The sequence below is a fragment of the Protopterus annectens genome, chromosome 3.part0 (genome assembly GCF_019279795.1).
Source record: "Protopterus annectens isolate FY-2018-M chromosome 3.part0, PAN1.0, whole genome shotgun sequence".
Taxonomy (NCBI): Eukaryota; Metazoa; Chordata; order Ceratodontiformes; family Protopteridae; genus Protopterus; species Protopterus annectens.
In genome coordinates, this window is record NC_056731.1 from 458,377,805 (window position 1) to 458,400,198 (window position 22,394).

General features: G+C 42.0%; 1 protein-coding gene across 1 annotated transcript in view; it reads right to left on the reverse strand.

The window, feature by feature from the left end:
• Positions 1-22,394, reverse strand: part of MARCHF6 (membrane associated ring-CH-type finger 6) — a 2,699,933-nt gene that overhangs the window by 333,447 nt on the left and 2,344,092 nt on the right. The window contains exon 28 of the mRNA XM_044064887.1: positions 17,058-17,192. Within this exon, the coding sequence (XP_043920822.1) occupies positions 17,058-17,192 (135 nt within the window). The remainder of the gene's footprint in view (positions 1-17,057; positions 17,193-22,394) is intronic.

Below are 22,394 nucleotides of genomic sequence, written 5' to 3' on the forward strand. Positions count from 1 at the left end.
GTAAAACTCCACTGCCAATCATTCTGTGGACTGTTGCCCTGTGGCAACCCCTAACTGGGAAAAGCCGAAAGAAGATTATATATTTAGCCTCTGACCTAAAAGATAGGGCAATCCACTACTGCAGGATACACATGGGAGGCACGAACTGAAACTGACTTTAGATGCAGTTGATGTAATAGTGACATTAAGTCTATCATAAAGAGACACAGTCATCATAGTAAAACTGCTGAATGAATTTGCTAAGTTCTCTGGATATAAAATAAGCAATGATAAAACTAATGCAATAGTGATAAACAAAAAAATAAAAAGATCACCAAAGTAGTCGGAGAATGAGGAAATAAAATACTGACCCTACCATCTCCAACCCCAATCCTCATAATCAGACTAGAAACCACTTCTCCCATATTACAGCCAATAGAAAAGCCAAGCGACTTCCTTCTACTAAGCCTAAATATTAGAAGTATATCCAACAAGGTCCATGAACTCCATGCCACCATAGACTTGTACTCCCTAGATACAGTCATCCTGACATTAACCTGGCTAAAACCTCACATTACCAGTGAGCAAATACTCCCTACAGGTTACGGCATACTAAGAGTAGACCGGCTAAACAAGAAAGGAGGCAGTGTAGCTATAATATTTAAACAGCATCTAAACATCTAGATCTTAAAATCATCAGCTCCACAAATAGACAATGAAGAAATAATATATACCAACCTCAAAATAAACCAAAACAAAACCATCAACATAATTGGATGCTACTTCCCACCTGGACAAAACATCCCTCCACTAGAAAACCTCCTCAGCTGGTCTACCCACCATCTCCCCCAAGAAACTATCACTTTAGGTGATTTTAATATTGACTGGCAATCCTGTTCTGGCAACCATCCAAAACATCATGTAAACCTTTATGGATTCACCCAACTAGTCCAGTCGCCAACCAGGATAAATAAAAACTCCAGCAAGCACACAACCCTAGATTGGATACTAGTCAGTAAGAGCCCCCAGTCATATATAACAGGCTGCTTATCAGATAGCCTCAGTGATCACTTCCCAACATTCCTACTCAAAAAATACCTATACCAAGCTAAACCTGTCATCTACCGTCAAATATGTAAAAAACTAAACTTTAACCCACTCACATTCATCTCATCCCTCAAAGAATGTAACTGGCATCCTCTAAAGTACCTCAGTCTTGATGATGTAGTGGAATTTTTTAATACTACCTTCCTGAGCATCCTTAATTACCATGCCCCCATAAGACTTTCCAGAATCAAAGCACAACCCTCCCCATGGCTACAGAAAACCACTAAGTCAGAAATGAAAAACAGGGATAAAGCCTGGGAGCACTGGCACAAAACCCCCTCAACTAGACAGAAATTCCTAGAACTACGCAATAGAGTCAAAAAGCTAATAAAACAGGACAAATTCCAATACTACCAGTCTGCCCTAGACTCATCACAACACAGCCCCAAACAATTCTGGTCCTCCATAAACTCCATCCCCCACCCAGGTAAAGTCAGTACTCCTCCTCCTAACATCCCTCACTCCTCAGAAAATATTGCTACCTCATTCAACACACACTTCACACAAACCATATTATCTCACTAGCTAAACAACACAACCCCCCCCCTCCCCTCCAACCCACACCTTCAACTAGTAATCTCCCCACTGCCTTCTCTTTTTCTCCTGTACCTACCTCCAACATAAAAAACACTCAACTAAACTTAAGCCCACCAAATTAGCAGCAGACAACCTCCCAAGTGAATACCTACAAATCGCAGCTGATGCTCTGGCCTACCCAGTATCCATCTTGATTAACAGATCTCTGTCAGAAAGTTACGTTCCCACACTGTGGAAAGTATCACATATAATTCCCCTCCACTACATACGCTCTCAGGTCTCAGACTATCTCCTTACTAACAACCTCCTTTCCAATACTCAGCATGGTTTCCGACCAAACCATAGCACCACCACTGCCTTACTCTCCTTTACTAACACTATCCTTTAGCATAAAAGCAATGGCTATCTCTCGTCTGCTACTTTCCTAGACCTATCTAAAGCATTTGACATGGTCCCACACAAACAACTTATCTCTGTCCTCAATAACCTATCCTTCTCTCAATCAGTCACCAGCTGGTTTCAGAGTTACCTGTCTGACCGCCAACAATCCGTTGTATGGCAGAATGACATATCTCCCAAACTACCTGTCTCCATAGGGGTTCCCAAGGATCCATCCTTGGACACCTACTCTTCTCTGTTTTCACCAATAATCTAGCCTCTGCCACCAAACATGGCACACTCATACAATATGCAGATAACTCAACCATCATCTGCTCAGCCCAGTCCCTACCCAAACTGCAAAAAGTCACACACGAAGCATTTTCCTCTATTGAAACTTGGTTATCCAATGCCCAATTAATACTCAACCCAAACAAAACTGAACTACTCATCTTCCAACCCACCAAACATACTCAAAACAACTCTCACTTTAACATCACAGCAAAAGACAACACCACTATATACCCAACTGATCACACCAAATTGCTAGGAGTGGAAATAGACAAACTAAAATTTGACATTCACATATCCATGACCATAAAAAAAGTCCACAAAAAACTAGGAGCATTATACAGAAATAAGCAATTTCTCACCAAAGCAGCAAAGATTTCAATAGCAAATTCACACCTTATCTCCACCCTACTTTATGCCTCTCAATATATACCAACCTAAGGCAATGCGATCTAAACAAGCTAGAGACCTGCTACAACAAAATTGCCAAATTTGCCACAGGGGCATCCTACCGTAGTCACCACTCTCTCTCACTTGCTGAACTGGGCTGGCTTGAACTCCCTCACCTCCTTCAATGGTATCAACTCTCACTCGCCCACAAACTAGTAAACCATCCACTAAATGTCCCATTCCTCCAGAATCTACTCCAACCCTATCGCACCACCCGACCACTAAGATCCAGCAACAAAAATCACTTGCAGATAACTAAAGCCAATAACTCTGCTGGTGAAGCACTATTCTCTTGCACCATAGCCAAATTATGGAACTCCCTCCCACCCACAATTATCTCTGTACCATCATGCACCCACTTCAAAACTTTACTAAAAGCGCACCTAAAAACATGCTGGCTATGCCCTTGCAACTCCCACTCTAAAATCACCCACCCCATCCAACCACTACCTTTCTTTCCACTCCACTAACTACCTTGATTACAGCAAGCTCAGATGCTCATAAGTCTAGTACTTATTATACAGCAGGAACTTCTTATTGTAACATTTGTTAATGTCTGTTATGTACTTCACAGATAAAGATTCTAGTTGTCTACTGATGTACTATGTTCTTCATCTGTAAATATGTTTTAAGTAATTGCTATGTTATATTGTTAATCGCTATGTAATCCAATGCAACTACTGTCTGTTTATTTTAACTGTGGAGCTTTTTCCCCGGGCCCCCGCTGAAAATGGACCTACATCGTCGGACACTCCCGGTCAACAAATGTAAATAAAATAAATAAATAAAACTGAGGAATTAGTTTAAGAACTAAACACAAAGCTGCAAGGAATAGAACATTTATGTTAGCCTAGGAAATGATAAATAATAACCAAGAAAAGTGGAAAATGTTAAATTTGGATCAAAAGGTTCAAGTGTTACATTATCCTCTGGCATTGCACCTCTTGTACACTGGGCAGACGTCTGAGACCTGCCAAAGGGGAAGATAATAGTCAAACTATAGACAACAATGAGAAACTTTCTATGGGCAGAGAAAAACCTAGAATAAGCCAAGAAAAGTTGCTATTAGCGAGGGACCATGAGGGAGTGAAAGTGTCAGACCTGACAAATTATATTATATATAGACAATACAAAAGGCATTTATTGTTATGGCACTAGACAGATTGTCAACAATTAATTGCTAAGAGATGAAGATAGAAGGCATCTCAATATCATCTTAAATAGCAAGAAGCATGATTTAGCCACAGCCTTAACAACATTCTTTAATTTCAGCCCCATACAGGTTTTGTATGAAGCAAATGGACAACAGCTACAGTTATTACCCTACATAACTGAGGACCTTCCACAGACCCAGGCAATTATAGACCTATAAGTCTGGTCAGCTTCATATGCAAAATCACGTAAAGACTTATGAAATTAATCAAGCAGGACATAAGGAACCTCGAAACACTGGACCAGTCTTCACTTTGGATTCATCAAGAGCAGGTCTTGCTCACTCAATCTGATGCATTTATTTGAAAAGTTAATGAAAGTAATGGATGAAGGCAAAATGGTACACACCACATACCATGACCTGGCTCAAGCTTTTGGCACATTTCCCCACTCGGGAATACTAGAAAAGCTAAATAAACCCCCTATGTCGCCCAATGGATTGCCAACTGGTTCACAGATAGAATGTAGATAATCCAAGTGGGGGAAGTTACTTACACAGAGAGACAAGTCACCAGTTGAGTCCCCCATGGATCTGGGCTGGGACCTCACCTGTTTGGCATCTACTTTTCTGAAGTGCCAGTACTAAAGGTCTCTGGCCAACTAAGTTTGCAGATAACTAAGTTAGGAACAGTGACTAAATCATGAAATGATTAAGCCATCCTGCAGGAAGGTTTGTCCCAAATAAATAATTGGTGCCAGAATTGTGGACTGAAACTAAATGTGAAAAAATGCATCATTGTATCCTTTGGGAAACCATCGACTACAGGGAACAAACACACTGACAATACGCCCTTAACAGCTGACCCATTTTTTCAGGATTTGGAAACTTATGTGGACAGTTATCTAAATTTTGACCAATATGTGTCCACTGTTAATAAAAAAAAACCCTTTTATATTGCACAGCTTGTAAACAAATAGAATGTGTCTAGATCTAGGGATGTCATTGCCCTCCTTTACTCAGCCCTCACAGCAATCGTGAATATAATGCCCCCTTTGGTAACTGTCCAGGTACACGCAACAACTGAACACCTGCAGAGACAGCTTACTAAACTGATACAAGACCTAAACAACATGTCCTTCATGGTGCAACTCAATACCCTGTCACTATACTCTGTATTCTGCATAGTGTAAAGAGTGTAGTACCTGTCCTACCCTTTCATAATGTTAACACACATCCCCTTGAGAAACTGCCAGTTCCATATCAAACTAAAATTTCCTGGCCATCAGCGATTCTACTCTTCTCCCTTCCCCATACATGCCCTGTGCCAACACTACTCAAAGTGTAATCCTGTCATCATCTTGGCAGCTGTGTATGCAAGTAATAGATGATAGTAAAATATGGCAGGAAAACATGCTGGATAATGTGAAGAAATTTGGTGAGGTCATTTTTTTGTTTTTGAAAAGAAGTTAGGACTACTACTTATACCGTCATAACCACGTTACTTTCATAAATGGTGCCATCTTCTACAAAACATTAAGGCACACAATGCTGCTACTAATACCTGCCATCTAACACACCTGTTTAGTTATATGTTAATACTATTTGAAATATTATGAAAATATTACATGTACAATTTGCATGCACTCTGTAATATTGTAAAACAGCACAATGCTAAGCCTCGTCATCATACATCACGGGAAAACTCTTGGAATGAAAAATATTTTGCATCGGTCTTGCACACTTGCAGAGACAACTCTTTGTTTGACCAGAACACTTTCATAAATCTGCATTATAAAATAAACATCCATAGACAGACCTTTGACATTAACACTAGTGTACAGCCATTTGTCTACCAAACAGCTTGCATAGTTTAATTTTTTTTTTTTAACTTGCATCATTTACCATACATTGCAAGTCTAACAATAAACAATACATTTCCTGTGATATAAAAACCAGATATCCACATATTGCATTTTACCATTTTTTACTTTGAACATTTTTCTATCGATTTCAATGGGCTATGTTGAATGCCTAAGTTTCAACATTATAGGAGCTTTTTTTGTATACATGCAGTGTTTTTGGCCCTGAAAGCTACTTCAGACATATATTTTAATGGTTCCTTTTTGACAGCGAGTTACACCACTTTATTATTTTAGTGAGAGTTTTATAAGGATTTGTCAGTTTTGCAGTTTAGTGAAGTTATTTATTTTAGTGTAGACAGTAGTATCTAACCTGTTTTACTAGTAATTCCATTTTACAGCTGTCTGGGTCTGTTCTTTTATTTAAATTTGTTTTAACTTTTTACACTTATGCAAACTTATTTTATTTCTAAGGGGGTGGTTTAGGTGGGCAGTGTTACAGTGTCATTTTTTTGAGAAATGGATTGTGCGCAGTGTAGACTTTTTTTTAACTGTCTTATGTTTTGTATGTGCAATGTGTAAACTTTTATTTTTAGTGAGCACTGTGAATATGGCAGGTCTACGGGTGTTTTTTATAGTTACTATGGTGCACACAGTGTATTTACTTACTTGCTTATCAGGTAACATAGCTGGTCTGGGAACTCTGGCCCAGGCTACATGGCACAATACAATGCATTAAAAATGGATACATCTTATATAAAATATTATGTAGGGGGAAGTAAGAAGCAGATGTTAAGACAAACTACTACTCATCAAGACAGCAGACACTCTTAGGTGATGTACCAAGACTGAAGACAAAAAAAATGTATAGAACAAACTTGTGTGGTAAAACAGGAAAAAAGGAGCCTGCACAATATTGCATTTGGCTGTAATATACAAAAAATTTGTGGTAAAGCTTTGAACTAAACATAAAACAACAAGAAACACCATCTTCCAAACACAGTCCATCAGGCACAAGCGATTTACCAACAGAGTTCATTTTATATACAGTGAAAGATCACATGACCATGTTGTGACGTCCCTCCTCTGGGCCAGTTATCTAGAAGCTTCAGTCCTCAGCACTGACACTGGTGGGGAATGTTCACGTAGAACAAAAATAGATACACTCAGTAATTTCAGATGCTTTTTGCACCAAGCACAATTTACCTTAAGAGTACACAGGAAGCACACCCCAGTCCCGGGACTGGGTTTTCCTCTCCAGGACCCAAACAAGACTCCACTTTTCTCATTGCAGAAATCAGTGCTTTGTGTCCCTGTTCCAAGTAGCTGACACACACACTCCTTGATTTTCCCACACACACCTACCTAGGAAAGGCTGACATATTTACCTGCTATACCATCTCCCAGACTATAAGGTAGACTCACTGCCACCAGCCAGCTACTTTAAGGCTCTTACCAGGGTACCCAATTACTCTTAGTAAAATGAATACTTATACAAATGGTAGCGTTTTCAAGGCAAGCAGCAAGACTTCAGGAGCATGAAGTCACAGTGCCACCAAACAAATGCAGTTACTATCAAAGGTTAATCTATTTTCTAAAGGACCAGCCACAATGAAAGGTTTAAATATATTTAATAATAAATAGAAAACATGAAAACAATGAATATTTAAAATAGAACAGAATTTAAATTACAGGAAATATAAAAACACAGATGGAAAGATTCAGACAGATACAGAAAGACAATATTTAACTAGTGTCATCACTTGATTACTTACTAAATGAAAGCAAGATGAAGTGGTTGACTGTTAAGTTTCCAAAAATAGAGTGCTGATCTGTTACATCTTCACTTGTATCTAAAGACAATGTCACTGCAGGCTACAGAATGACATCACATCTGTTCACCTGAGTCTGTGGTTCCCACACTACTGCCTCAAAGGAAAATGAGCCAGGAAATAGCACATATGTCTCATAATCCACACCCAGAACACTGCTAAGACTTATTCCAGCATCTGAAGACTAAGACAATTCCAATCCAATCCTTTCATCCTTCCTGCAGAAACTGAACAGCCATTCTCTGGCACCTCAGGATAGCAATTAGTTTAACAATAAGAGTAGGACCCCAGCCCAGACATTGTGTCTCTGGCTGCACTCAGGCCTGTGAGTACAGTTTTGTTCTGTCAAGATAGTACCTGAGCTGCAGAATCAAAGGTATAAAGTATCCTCTCTCCCTTATTCTTAGGTTTTGGGAAGAACACAAGGGGTGTTTAACAGTGACTGATGGTGAATTCTGAGACCACGTTTGGCATGAAAGAGGGGACACAGTGTAACACAGCCCAATCACTGTGGAAAATCAAGTAAGGTTCTCTCACCATGACAGCTTGCAGCTCAGACACTTGCCTTGCAAATGTCAAAGCAATAAGCAAAACATTTCCATGTTAAGAACTTTAGTTTGGCTTGAGCAGCAGGTTCAAAAGATGGCAAGGTCAATTTTTTCAAAAAGATGTTAATATCACTTGAAGGAGGAATTTGGCTTGTGAGGGTGTCTCATATGCAATACTCCTTTTATGAACTGTTTTTACCAAAAAAGAAGAAAGTGATGGATCCATTAGCAGGCAAGAGGAGAAGGCCATTAAATGCACCTTAATGGATGCATACAATAAGTCATCTTGAAGTAGCTGAAACAGTTAGTTATTTACTCACCATAACTTTAGATGTATGTAGTCCATCTCGCCTCACATTCTTCACTTGTGGGTTCGGAGCTGAATGCCGGCTCCGACTCAGCCTATTTACTAGCTCAAAAGTCTTTGACTGGCTGGACCAAGATGGTATCTCACAATACACTGTTCCACATCCCCAGATCTAATTTGCTGCCAACAGAAGTATCGTATCCATCGCCCAACACACACACACACACACACACACACACACCCATAACAACAAAGTCCAACAACTTATTCAAAGGGACTCTAACATCAGAAGTACAAGGAGATCCTCCAAATCCTCCAGGCGTGGGGGACGGTGGGAGGGTAATGAAGAATGTGAGGCGAGATGGACTACATACATCTAATGTTATTGTGAGTACATAACTAACTGATGTTATGTAGTCCTATCTCGCCTACATTCTTCACTTGTGGGATAGCGTCCCTAGCACCTACATCCTGGGTGGCTCAATGGAAAATACTCCTGAGCACTGTGGAGCCAAAAGATGATTTGCCCCTGGACACCACATCCAATTTGTAACGGGAAACAAACGTGTGAGGAGAAGCCCATGTTGCAGCCGCACATATATCATCCATCGATAACCTAGCCTGAAAGGCTGTGGAAGTGGAAACTGCGCTGGTAGTGTGTGCTTTGACTGGAAAAGGCAGGCTCTTTCCCCCTGCCTGATAAATAAAGGAGACGCAACCAGCTATCCACCTAGAGATGGTGACCTTGGAAACCGCAGACCCCAAGCGATTCTCTGAGAACGAAACGAAGAGCTGGTCTGACTTCCGCCAATCTTTAGTCCTGTGTAGATAAAAGCGTAGTTGCCTATGAACATCAAACAGATGAAACTGGTACTCTGCCTTACTGGAGAAGTTGGGGAAGAAGACTGGCAGCTCAATGGACTGGTGAATATTAGATAAGGAAGCCACTTTGGGAAGAAAGGACGGATTTGGTCTGAGAGAGAGACTCTATCTTTATGGAATATCAAATATGGGGGCTTGACTGATAGGGCCTGGAGTTCTGATACTCGTCTAGCCGATGTGATAGCTATCAAAAAGGCAGATTTCCATGTAAGAAATTTTAAATCGCAGGAAGCCGCGGGCTTAAAGGGTGGAAGAGTGAGGGCCTGCAGAACAAAATTGAGGTCCCAGGGCATAACAGGTTGAGATACAGGGGGATGAATGAGAAGAGTGCCTTTCAGGAATGCTCTACACAGCCTGTGTGCCATTAAGCTAGGTTCACAAGCCACATGATAATTTGAAATAGCCGCCAGCTGAACTTTGATGGTGGCTGAGGCAGACCCTTGGTAGAATAAATGAGACAAAAATTCCAAAACAGAGTCAATGGGGGCTGTTGTAGAGGTCAATACTTTTGGACTGGGCCCATATCGAAAACCTTTTCCACTTGCTAGAGATGATCTTCCTAGTGGACGTCTTATGAGAGGATGAAAGAATATGGACCACATCTGGAGAAAAATCGCAACACGACTACGGATGGAAGTGGAGTAGTCAAGCAGTCAGCCGGAGGGTCTCCAGGGAGGAGTGGAGCTGTCCCGATATATGTCAGCAAGTCTGGACGAGGGCCCAGAGTCCAAGGAGCATCCACGATGTAAGGTTGAAGGAAGGGGAACCATACTTGTCGAGGCCAGTGTGGCGCGATCAAAATCAATCTGCTTCCCAAGGATAGCACTTTCTGAATCACCCTCGAGATAAGGGGAAACAGAGGGAAAGCATACAGCAGACCGAGGGCCAATTGTGCGCAAGACCATCCCTTGGAGAATACCCCGGTGGGGAGATCAGCGAGAAGTAGTTGCTGCATTTTGCATTGAGGGGGCTGGCAAACAGATCGCAGCAAAGCTGACGCCATTTGCTGAATATACTGTCTGCCACCCGGCGGTTCAGGGACCACTCATAAGGCATGAGGCTCACCCTGCTTAGCCTGTCTGCAATCACATTGGCTTTCCCCGGGATGTGCGTTGCCACCAAGGCCCGTTGGGAAGCTATCGCCCAATTCCACACTCTCATGGCCTCCCTGCATAGTGGGTACGATCTGGTTCCTCCTTGTTTGTTGAGATACCACACTAATGCCATGTTGTCAGAGTGTATCGCAACAGTCCCTAGAGGGAGGGCATCCTGAAGTGCCTGCAACGCTAGGAGCACTGCCCTCATCTCTAGGACATTTATATGCAAGTCTATCTCATGCTCCTGCCACGTGCCTTGGACCATCCTGCCAAGATAATGCCCCCCCACCCTATCCAGGAGGCGTCCGTGGTCACTGTGGCTACCGGGTTGGGTGGAACAAATATTTTCCCTACGTCTAAGTTGTTGGTGCATAGCCACCAACTGAGGTCCTGCTTGCATTTACCTGTGATTAAGATAGGATGGGATAGCGGTAGTCTTTGGAAGGACCATTGGGCGAATAGGAGCCATTGTAGGATCCTCATATGTAACCTCGCTAATGGGACCATCATGATAGTAGACGCCATTGTCCCCAGTAACTGAAGAACTAGTCTTGCCCTCACACGTGTCAGAGGCATCATCATCAAAACCTGTTGTTGCAACCCTGTAATCCTCTCCATAGGTAGGAATGCTCTCACCCGAATAGTGTCCAACTCTGATCCTATAAATGAGACATGCTGTGAGGGTAGCAAGGCAGATTTTTTCCAGTTTATTGTGATGCCTAACTGGTGACAAAGATCGATAGCAGTATCTCTGTTTTGAAGAAGTAGATGCTTGGTGGGGGCGGATAGCAGCCAGTCGTCCAGGTAAGGAAACACCTGGAATCCTTGACGTCTCAAGTGAGCCATCACCACTGCCATGCACTTGGTGAACACCCTGGGGGCTGTAGTGAGACCAAAGGGCAGGGCTCGAAACTGGAAGTGCCTGGCTCCCGGCCGGAAGCGTAGATGACATCTGGATGCTCTGTCCATTTTTATGTGGTAATAAGCATCCTTCAGGTCGATGGAGCACATCCATATTTCTTTTCCCAATATTGGGAGAATCGACTGTAGCGTGACCATCCGGAATTTGGACTTGTGTACGTAATGATCGAGTCGGCTGAGATCCAAAATGGGTCTCAGGTCCCCCGTTCTTTTCGGCACCAAAAAAAATCTCGAGTAAGTCCCTAATCCGATCTGGTCTGGGGGGACTGGTTGGATGACTTTTCTAGCAGCTGAGAAACCTCTGTTGCTGCATGACCCCTCTGACTGGGTGGAACGTCTGGGATCCTTTTGACGGGGAGGGGCGTGTGGAGTGAAATGGAATGGTGTAACCTCCGGCGATTACCCTAATACCCATCTGTCCTGGGTGATGTCGACCCAGGCTTCCAGATACCGGGAAATTCGACCCCCGACTGGCTCCGGAGAAGCACAGCCGAGCACACCCTCAGGAATGAGAGTATGGGGAACCGCGAAAGGAATCACGGTCCCCAGAATTGCGGGGGCCCCTTCTACCTCTGGGGCGACGTCTCCATGAATACGACACCCCTCCCCTGCCTCGGGGGGGGGGGGTCTCACCCTGTGTGGTAGGAAAAGACTTTTTGAGATTTTTTGAACCACATCTTTCCCCCTCGCTGAGCCTTGGGATAGGGCCTCGACGGGAGGGAAAAATGGACTCCCACGGCAGACCAGGTCTTTCCCTCTTGCTCGCACCTGGTGAGTGTGTCTTTCACTTTGGTCCCGAACAAGGAGGAACCATCGAAGGGGGTATCAGTAAAGGAAAACTTAAAGTCCTCCGTAAAGTGACACAGGCGTAGCCAGGCTTGCCTCCTGAGGGCCACCCCTGAACCAGCTGCCCTACTAGCTCCTCCGGCCGCTTACGAAATCAGTCGCATGGATGAGTTGGCAATGGAGTTAAGTGTAGAGAGCTGAGCGTTGACAGTCTGAGCCACCACCTCAGGCACGTTACCCGTTAGAGCATCTCCTAACTCCTTAAGGAGATCTCTCTGGAGCCGCATGAAATGAGACAAATAATTCAGTGACTGCAAGGTAAAGGTCGCTGAAGACAGTGCACGCTTCCCGTACCGATCCATAGTCCTAGACTCCTTGTTAGGGGGATGTACCGAAGAGGAAGACTCAGCAACTTCCTTCCGTGTGGCAGCCGCCACCACCATAGGATCTACTGGGACTCCCTTTGTCAAAAATTTTTTCCCTTGGGGAGCAGACAAAAATTTGTTGGGGCGTCGAGGAACAGGCTCCACGGAGTCAGGAGTCTCCCACACTCTCCGACAAATAAGGTCCAGGAGCTCGTCAAAAGGTGGAGACTCCCAGGAGGCGTAGGGCTGAGCGCCAAAGGCCTTAAGAAATACTGACTCCTCCCCGGAGGGGGTTTTGGAGGGCCAGTCTCCTCTTCGTTTCAAGATCTCCAGGATATCTGAGAACGAAACCTCCTCCGATTCCTCGAGGTCAGTATCGGAAGTGAGAGACTAGTCCTGGGAGTCAATGTGCTTCCTCTTGCAAGATTTCTTTCTGGGGGTTCCTCAGGCACAGGCTCTGAGGGCCCCTCAAAAAGAAGGGGACCACTCGTGGGGGTACCCTTAGGCCCCTGCGCGCTGCTATCCAAGGATAGGTGGGTTTCAGAAGCTCTCGCCGGTGTTGTGGGAGACGAAGAACCAATCCGAGAGAAGTAGCTGACCTAGCCAGCTTGCTCCGCATAGCCTTGAAGGCAGGATCTCCCGAATCGGAGGACCGACCACCTTCCAAGGCCATGACCGGGACCAGTGTCCCCGCAGCCGAAGCACCAAGGGGGAGGCTCGGAACCGAAGGGTGTTCCGAGACATCCCCCTCGGGCCCGACCGAGGAGACCCGAGTCTTGAACCCTGTGGATGGAACAGACAAGGTCGGAGTCGATGCGGGCACCGATAAACCCCATTGGGGGATCGGTGCAGGAACGTCTCTCAGAGCGGAACTTACCAGCTCCGATGTCAATGATGCGCTCGGAGGAGGAATAGCAGGTACAACTACAAAGATAAAAAGAGCTGGCTCCGGAGCTGACTAGGTCGGAGCCGAGAAATGTTTGGCCAACACAGACGACTGTAGGAGCCTCTGCACCACCCTATCCACATCCAAATCGGAAAGCCTGGAGGATTTGGAGAAAACGGATGGAGACCTAGACCTCCTAACTGGAGAAGCTTGCGTCAAACTTGGCGACTGGCTCCGAATCGGTTCCAAAATTATCGGACCGGATGCAGACTCAGTCGACACAGCTACCTCCTGCGGCCCCGATGTTGGTGGAGCCGAGGAAGCAGATTTAACAATGGTAATTTTACAAGGTGGCTCCGAAACAATAGATGGAGCCGGAGACCTCTTCTTGGATTTGGAGGATTTAGACAGACTGGGAGCTGGGAGCCAAACCTAAATCCTCCTCAAAGAACGGTTTTAATAGTCCCTTTAGGATCAATTTGTTTTTCCTCTCTTGGAGCACCCGAGGGGTAAAGGCGTGGCAGAAACTGCACGACTCCTGAAGGTGGATGGCTCCAAGACGGTAAACACAGACCGAATGTCCGTCTGTGATGGACATTTTATAGGCACACTTTGTACACTTTTTAAAGCCAGAGGGCTTATGCTCTTTTTGTTCCTTGCCAAGCCAACAATTATAGCAGCCGCTACTGACAAAAGGCAGGAAACCACTGACACAGAAACCAGTGAACACGTAAAAACACAACCAAGGCACAGGGGAGAACCTCTAAATAAAACGGTTCTCAACTTAAAATAAGAGAGACGCACCTAAAGACAGCCAGACAAACACCACAAGGAGTACTAGGTCCTCTAACTTAAATGGGCCTAGCCTGCGGGAGTAAGGGATACCACACACAAACACACTTGCAACCTACAAAAAGTAATGCAGCAACAACACTAAGAACAACTCTATTTGAATACAGACAATTAGCCAAAAATTAGCCAAAAATCTTCACAAGAAAGAGTTTTCAGTACTTAGCCACAGCCAAGTTGAGACCACGTCAGAGCTCTACAAGCGGCAAATGAGATCTGGGGATGTGGAGCAGTGTATTGTGGGATACCACCTTAGCCCAACCAATCAAATACTTTCGAGCTAGTAAATAGGCATAGTCAGAGCTGACATCCTGCTCCGAACCCACAAGTGAAAAATGTAGGCGAGATAGGACTACATAACATCAAACATTCAAGTCCAGAGGGATGCTAATCTTAAGGGAACCTCTGTTCCCATTTAGGTGCCACTTAGAAAACCTCATCCATTTGTAAATATAAGATTTTCTAATAGCAGGATTTCTGGCCTCCTTTAAGACCTGCTGCTCATCCTCATGAAACAAGTGTCTAAACTGAGACAAGACTGAATCATTCAGGCTTTAAGTTGCAGTTGCACCAAACTTGGGTGCACCACCGTTGAGACTGTGTGAGCAAAACCACAGTATGAGGAAGTCTGTGGTAATTACACCTGGCTGATACCATTAGGAGGAGGAACCAAGACTGCCTTGGCTAAAAGGGGGTCATCACAAAGATTTCTGGCATTTCTTTCTGAACCTTTAGAAGTACCTTGTGAATCAGTGGAAAGGGTTGAAACACATACAAGAACATTCCCATTCAAGGGAATGAGAGCGCATCTCTCCTCCAAGCATGAAAAAATGAAGCAGCACAGGAATCTGTGCAGTTCCAACCTCACCAACACTGGTGGTGAGGAAAAAATAAACAGGAAAAACTAGTAGTCTTAAAACTTAGTTGATGAGGTCAGTCAACAATTTCCACAAATCATGAAACCCAGGTAGTGTTCCAAAGCAACAAGCTTTCATTCATCACAGACAAGTGATTTTCTGATTTTTTTTGTTGTTGAGGATCACTTGTCTGTGACAAAAAACTCGGGGCTTGGCATTAGATCCACTCTTATTTGGTACTCACTTTTTTTTATGTCAAAGATAATGCTAACGGTTTTGATAAAGTTTGCAGATGGTTGCAAATCTGGAGCTATCAACAATTCTCTGGAGGATTCCTAGAGCCTTCAAGAGGGTCAAACATGTACAAATGTATGGCTCCAGGATCTAAAGCTAAAATGCTACAAACTGTTATTGCGGTGCTCTCTTCAAAACAAGAGCAGCCATGCACCTATAACAAACTATCCCCTTCAAAACACAGTTATTAGGAAACTGGGCCATTTTGTATAGAATGAACTCTCCTTTGAACGGATAACATCTACTGTTCATATGTAGTTACTAGGCATACATTTTAGGAGACCATTAATGAGCCTATTCCAAATTCCTGATTCCCTCAAAGTACTGTCTTGGTTAAATGTCTTACTCAAGTTACCCATTAAATAGTTCACAGCCAGAATTTCAATATTCAACCATGAAGGGATTTGACTCATTAACCATGGGCACTTATATTATTCCTTGCACTTATTTAACAAGACAAAGAAAGCAGAAGTTATAAAATCCCTTACTCTAGCCTGACTGATACCCAAAGGTATATGTTCTATTTCCAAAGATGTTATCTCTGTCTCCCTCCATCTTATCAAAAGCATAACGGAACATAAAGCTCCCTTCAGACCTTTACTTTAAGGATCTTCTGTTCTGTCTCAGAGACTCCTACAAGGATGGCATCTGCCTAGCCTTCAAGGCATTGAAATGACAGTCCAGCAAGACCTTTTATAAATATGCAAAACCTGTAACACTTTTGACAACTGCATAAAAGACCTAAACCACCACTACAGTACAAACTGAATTTGCTGGTGAGGGAGAGATACCTCTCTCAAAAGAGATCCTCTGTTTTGGAACAGACTTCACCTTTATATTAAGCAAAGTAGCTGTCTAAATTTTTCAAACATAACCCAGATAATCAAGTCAGAACCTGTTAACTCACCTCAGGTTCTGATGAATGAGGTAGCAAACCGAAGGAAATACAGTGGCTATATGCTACAAATAATCTAGCCAATCAACTGCCTAGTAATAAACTATGACTATGAACATAAATATAAATATGATTTAAAGTGCAGAGATATAGTGAAAAAATGTGTGTAGTGTGTTGTGTTTGAAGGCTGCATAAATGCATTCAGAATGTTGAGGGAAAAAAAACAGAACACAACCAAAAATATGCAGTGACATTAACTTCCAGGACAACACAAGCAACCCAAGAAGTATAACAAAAAAAATGCAAGGAGGAATAGATCTGCTTCTCACCTTTATAGTTGAAGTTCTCTAAGAGATGATGAGCAAGACTGCTTGATAAGTGTAACCGCTTAATGAAAATATACAAGTCTGTGCAAAGGGGATACTACCCACCACCTGCCATTCTATATGTTTTACCTGCTGTGACTCCCTCAGATTCATTTGTGCAGACTAAAAAAGCAATCCTCATCAGTAATTTTACCTTCTACAACCAGATACACCATCACTTTTCTAAGAATATCTACTACTCACTCCCAGAAGTCTCAAGGATCCAATTCAATGTTCTTGTGCAGCATGCTTCTTGGTTAGTGGCCTATTTACTTGTAAAATAAATATGATCCTGTGCTCTTGCTTTATTAATTAAAAACAAGCAGATTTTATTTAGCTAAAATCTCACTTAAGCTGAACATAAAGAACACAGTTGCCAAAAATTTAGGAACATGCTATGAAGTAAAAATAAAACATACCTGCCATGGATAAAACAGCGGTGTCTGGTCCAGAGGAACCCTCAAAGGAGCCACTATAACCAGCTCAAAAAGAAGACCAAGCAGAAGAGGAACAACTCCAGCCAGCAGGAGAGCAACTATTAATGTCTTTATTATCTAAGAAAAAAATGACAAGCAACATTTATTAAAACTACCTTCAGACTGCCACAAAAAATAAATTGTGTCAAAGGAGACCCTACATAAATCGGACTATACAAAAATGGTCTACTTTATATATGTAGAGGAATCTTGCACTGACTACATCAGACAGATCCTATGGCAAACAAATCTCTACAGAAATCTGGTTGATCTTCATATCAAAGAATACTGCTGATACCCTGCTTTATGGCCTTACAGTTTTCTACTGTTTAATTTTTCATGCTTATACAATACCTCAGCAAATGCAACTCAATTTTAATTTGACTCCTGGGTCATGAGTAACAACTGCTCAATCTAATCATCAAAACACAGCAGCCAGAACATCAAGATACAATGTTTCCCAAAATAAATCATATATTTCTTGATCTTATATAGCTGAATCTGTTCCTGCAATCTGTTTCCAGGATACTTGTTGTGTCTTTCGGCTTTTCCCGGTTAGGGGATGTCACAGCGGAACTCCGGTCCGCTAATGACTGGCAGTAGGATTTTTACGTGCCGAGTTGCCAGCTCTGACGCACAACCTTCAACGAAGTACGCCCATTTATGCATGTCTCCACACAGAAGACGCTCTAGCTGAGAATCGAACACAACAACGTCATACTGTGAGGCGACAACGCTACCGTAGCACCACCACCGCAGTCCAATCTGTTTCCAGGATACTAAAATACATAAAATAAAAAAGAAAATAATGACTGTTTAGATATTCATATTTTTTATTTTAGTTCTGTTTACTGGGGGAGGGCACTGACCTCACTGGACCAACTGCAGACAGCCCATGTCATAACTGCATATAATACAGAAAAAGATAGTCACAGTCTACAACCCTTCATGCTTTTTTTTCCTAGTATACCCAAACTATTGCTTCCACGGCCATGATCCCACTATTCATTCTTCTTTCGGCTTTTCCCGGTTAGGGGTCGTCTCAGCGGATCACCTGTCCGCTCATGATTGGCAGTGGAGTTTTACAGTGTCGAGTTGCCAGCCCGGCGCCCAACTATCCACAGAAAGCACACACACACGTACTCATGCCTAGGGCCAATTTAGAGTATCCACTCTACCTACAGCACGTCTTTGGGATGTGGGAGGAAACCAGAGCACCCGGAGGAAACCCACGTGACCACAGGGAGGACATACAGACTCCGCACAGAAGGCGCCCCAGCCGAGGATCAAACCGGAAAGCCTCTTGCTGTGAGGCGGCAACGCTAACCGCTGCACCACTGCGGCCCTCCCCATGATCCCACTTCTCATACATCTACATATTTCTGCTACCAAGGTAAAATGTAATTTGGGCAAGTCCAGAATGTGTACCTTATAGGCTCTGTGATGCGTGCTTGGTCTGCAGCAGAGGAATTTACTCTTTTGCAAAGGAGCTCACAAAGAGCTAAGGCAAGGAGTCTCCACATGAAAATTACTTATAGAGTCATCTGCTCATTACGCCTACCTCACATGCAAAGTACTGTACTACTACACAACTGAGGAGCAAGGAAGGAACTGTGGTTTGAATCAATTTGGTAAGCATAGTTGATTCTACTCAGAACAGGGTGGTTTAGGATTAGCTGATTTGAAGGGATACATTAGAGACATCCAGTTAAAACTAAACATATCACTGAAGCAGATGCTTATACATCAAAGTGGAAAAGGATAATGAAAGGTGGGGGGGGAATCGAGAAATAAGGTCAGAGCAGGATTTTGGATACATGTCCTTAAAGAGAATAACCACAGTACAGAATACTATATGCTTAAAGTTGCAGAAGTAATTAAGTTAGTTAAGTAAAATAAGCCAAAATAGGAATGGAGAAAGGATAATTTACCAATAGGGATGCATGCAAGTACAAGGAGAGAAAACAGGTGAGAGAGGAACTGGGGCTTACTGGAGGAAATTAACAGAACTATGAACTGAAAGCTAATAATTAAGGAGAGAAAATTAACAGAGTGGGCTGAGGCTAAGCAAAAGTTTGGACTGCAGGTCACAGATTGCCTTCCATACCATGGACTGATAAGAGTATAGGCAAAGAAGAAAGGACACGGGGATGTTAGTTCTGGTACTGTTTTTAGCTGAATCTAGAAGAGAAGCTTTTAAAGATGGGATAATTAGTACGGTATATAAAACACTACATAACAGTTAAAAATAGGACATTAGAATAGATTAGGAAAAGATAGTTGAAAGGCAATTTACAAAAACTACAGGAAGGCAGCTCCATGACTCCCAAGTCTGCAACAAAATCCAAAATGATTAGGATACTGGAAGTTGGCACGACAGTTAATGTATCTGCCTTGCAGACATGAGGTTCAGGGTTTGATTCTCACAGTTGAAAAGGAAATTGGAAAGGCTTAAAACAGCCAACAAGAGCAGCTAGTCTAGTGCTCAACTATGAAACTATTTGCTTGGAAATGTTTGTACAGGTATTTTTTTTCCAGACAGACAGAGAAATTCTCCTCAGGTAGACAGCAAATGTTAGACATGAGATGAGAAACAGTGACGGACACAATCGGGAACACTTCTCCCGTAATGTAACAAAGTGGCAAAGCTTAAAAATTCCCTACAGACTAATTTGTCAGAAATTTTGGGGGAGCAAATGGTTGCAGCTTAGGAAATGATTTCTATTGTGTGGACAAACAGGATCTGAATTATCTAGATATAGTGAAGCCTTAGTAAGTTTAATGCTACAGGCTGCCAAAAAAAGCAATGACAACTTCTTTCAGCTTTTCCCGGTCAGGGGTCGCCACAGCGGAGTTTTATGGTGTTGAGTTGCCAGCACGGCACCCAACCTTCCACGGAAGGCGCACACATGCACTCACACCTACGGCCAATTTAGAGTGTCCAATCCACCTACAGCATGTCTTTGGGATATGGGAGGAAACTGGAGCACCTGGAGGAAACCCACACGACCACAGGGAGGACATGCAGACTCCGCACAGAAGGCACCCCAGCAGAGGATTGAACCGGAAAACCTCTTGCTGTGAGGCCAAAATCTAAAGAAATTATAAGTGAAGCACTAAATATTGTAAAGGAGATAAAAGAACTGGAGGTGGGATGTTTAGAAAAGACAAAACAAATTACACAAATACATGGACTTTGTGGTAACAAAACAAGAAAATTAACGTTCATAAATAGAAATGAAATTAAAGGGAAAGCAGAAAATGAGCAATGCATGTAATGAAGTGATTGAAAATTGTTAAAAATAAAACATGTACAGTATATGAAGGTAACAATGGTTTATTTCCTTTATTAATGTACTTGCACTGAAATCACTATTTAAAATGCAATGATTCAATGAAGTTGTTAAAAAAAAAAAAAAAAAAAAAAAAAAAAAAGTGAGCCATCTGAAAGGAGACATTAACTAGTCTGTATAAAACAGTAGCCCAAACATCAAGATACAATGTTTTCCGAAATAAAACACAGCTTACAAAACGACTTGAGTGAAAATGTTTTCTTAGAGTGTTCTTGTAATAATTAAGCAAATCCAGTTGAAAGCATTTTTATATCTAACATAAAACTGTTTCATACCCAATTTAAGTTCACAGAATCCATCAAAGCCAATACCAAGTACGCAGAAGGCAGTCTATGAAAATTATCACAAAGTACAGTCCATACTATAATGACCACTAATCTTTAGTACATCTTACTCCTTAAAGGGAAAAACTGCTATAAAAACGTTTAAGATACCTTCAGTGGAAGCATAAATGTTATTATTGTATTTAATTTCTCTGATTATAGCATTTAGTTTTTATTTTGATTAATTGGGTAAGAGATTAGAAGGGGGCTTGGGTCTACTCAGAAAAGAGGGCTACAATTCTCATTTCATACCAGGAGTATTGCGCCATGTAGTGATGGACTACTGAAAAGATTTTGATTCATCTTCGGTATTATATCTTTGAATTAGACATTTTTTCCAGTTCTTCAATACCAGATTTTAAGTCAAAGTCTTGTTTGTTGTGTAATTTCTTGTAGGCCACTTTGCTGATTAATCAGCCCCTGATACGTGTTTTAAATGCTGAGTAGATCAGTTTTTTTATTTGAATTAGAGTGGTAAAGTTTTTTTCAAGCATGGATTTTACTGTAATGATGAGATCCTCTTTTTCTAGTAATAACTAATTTAAAGACCAGTTGTTACAAGAATAAAGGGTAATAATACAATTTGTAGACAATTTCTAATTTAATACTAAGGAAATCTTGGAATAGGCTGAGAATGGTCTGGGTTGCACCATAAAACAGTCAACAGTAGTTATAAGACTGTTAAACAATAAAAAGAAATCAATGTGGAGCAATAATTGATGGCAGGATGAGAAATGGGTACAAGAGTGTTTTGTGTGTGACCTACTGTTTTAACTGGTTTAACCTTAACAAGCATAAGTGGATCTAAAAATCATATTCAGTCTGTAGTTCTAATACATCTGAGGATACATTTCTATCAAAGTCTCTATTAAAGTTAGTCATGACATATCAAAGACTCATAGTGGTAATTCCAGTCACGCACCCCCCCCCCCAAGCATATTATGGTTTCTAAAACTTGTCAGCATGCTAAATACATATCTAATAAAGGCATCAGGATTTGATCTAGGGACAAATATTAAACAGGAATAACAGTTTATCGCTTTAACTCATTACAGCCGGATGACGTCTGTAGGTATTTCTGTAGTTACAGCCTGTTGATGCCTCTAGGCATCAAATATTGTTTGTTCATATCTGCGTTAATTTCAAAACCATGCTACATAGAAAGTATTAAAAGATTTCATCTTAAAGCTTACACAATGGTAAACATACCTATGTTGATACCTGACCTCTGTCTAGTGCAAGTAAAGAGATATTAATTGTTCACACACTATTTTATATTGGAAAAAAAATTCATGTTTATGTTCTTCTAAATATGTTAACCACCAAGTTGCACAGACAAAACTTCTGAGCCTCATATAAAAGCTATCAGATGGAAGAACAAAACTGCTAGCAGTGTGGGTATAACTTTAGTGATTAAGATACTGCAAGTTGTTTACAACATATTACAAACTTAATAGTTACTATGTTTACTGTGACCTACAAAATCCAGTTAAAGACCTAGAACTTAAAGCACCACTATCTGTTTGAAATGTGAGGACATAATTTGAAACGTGAGGACATAATTTGACTATCAAAAAGCTTAGGCTCCACCGATTGGAAGTTAC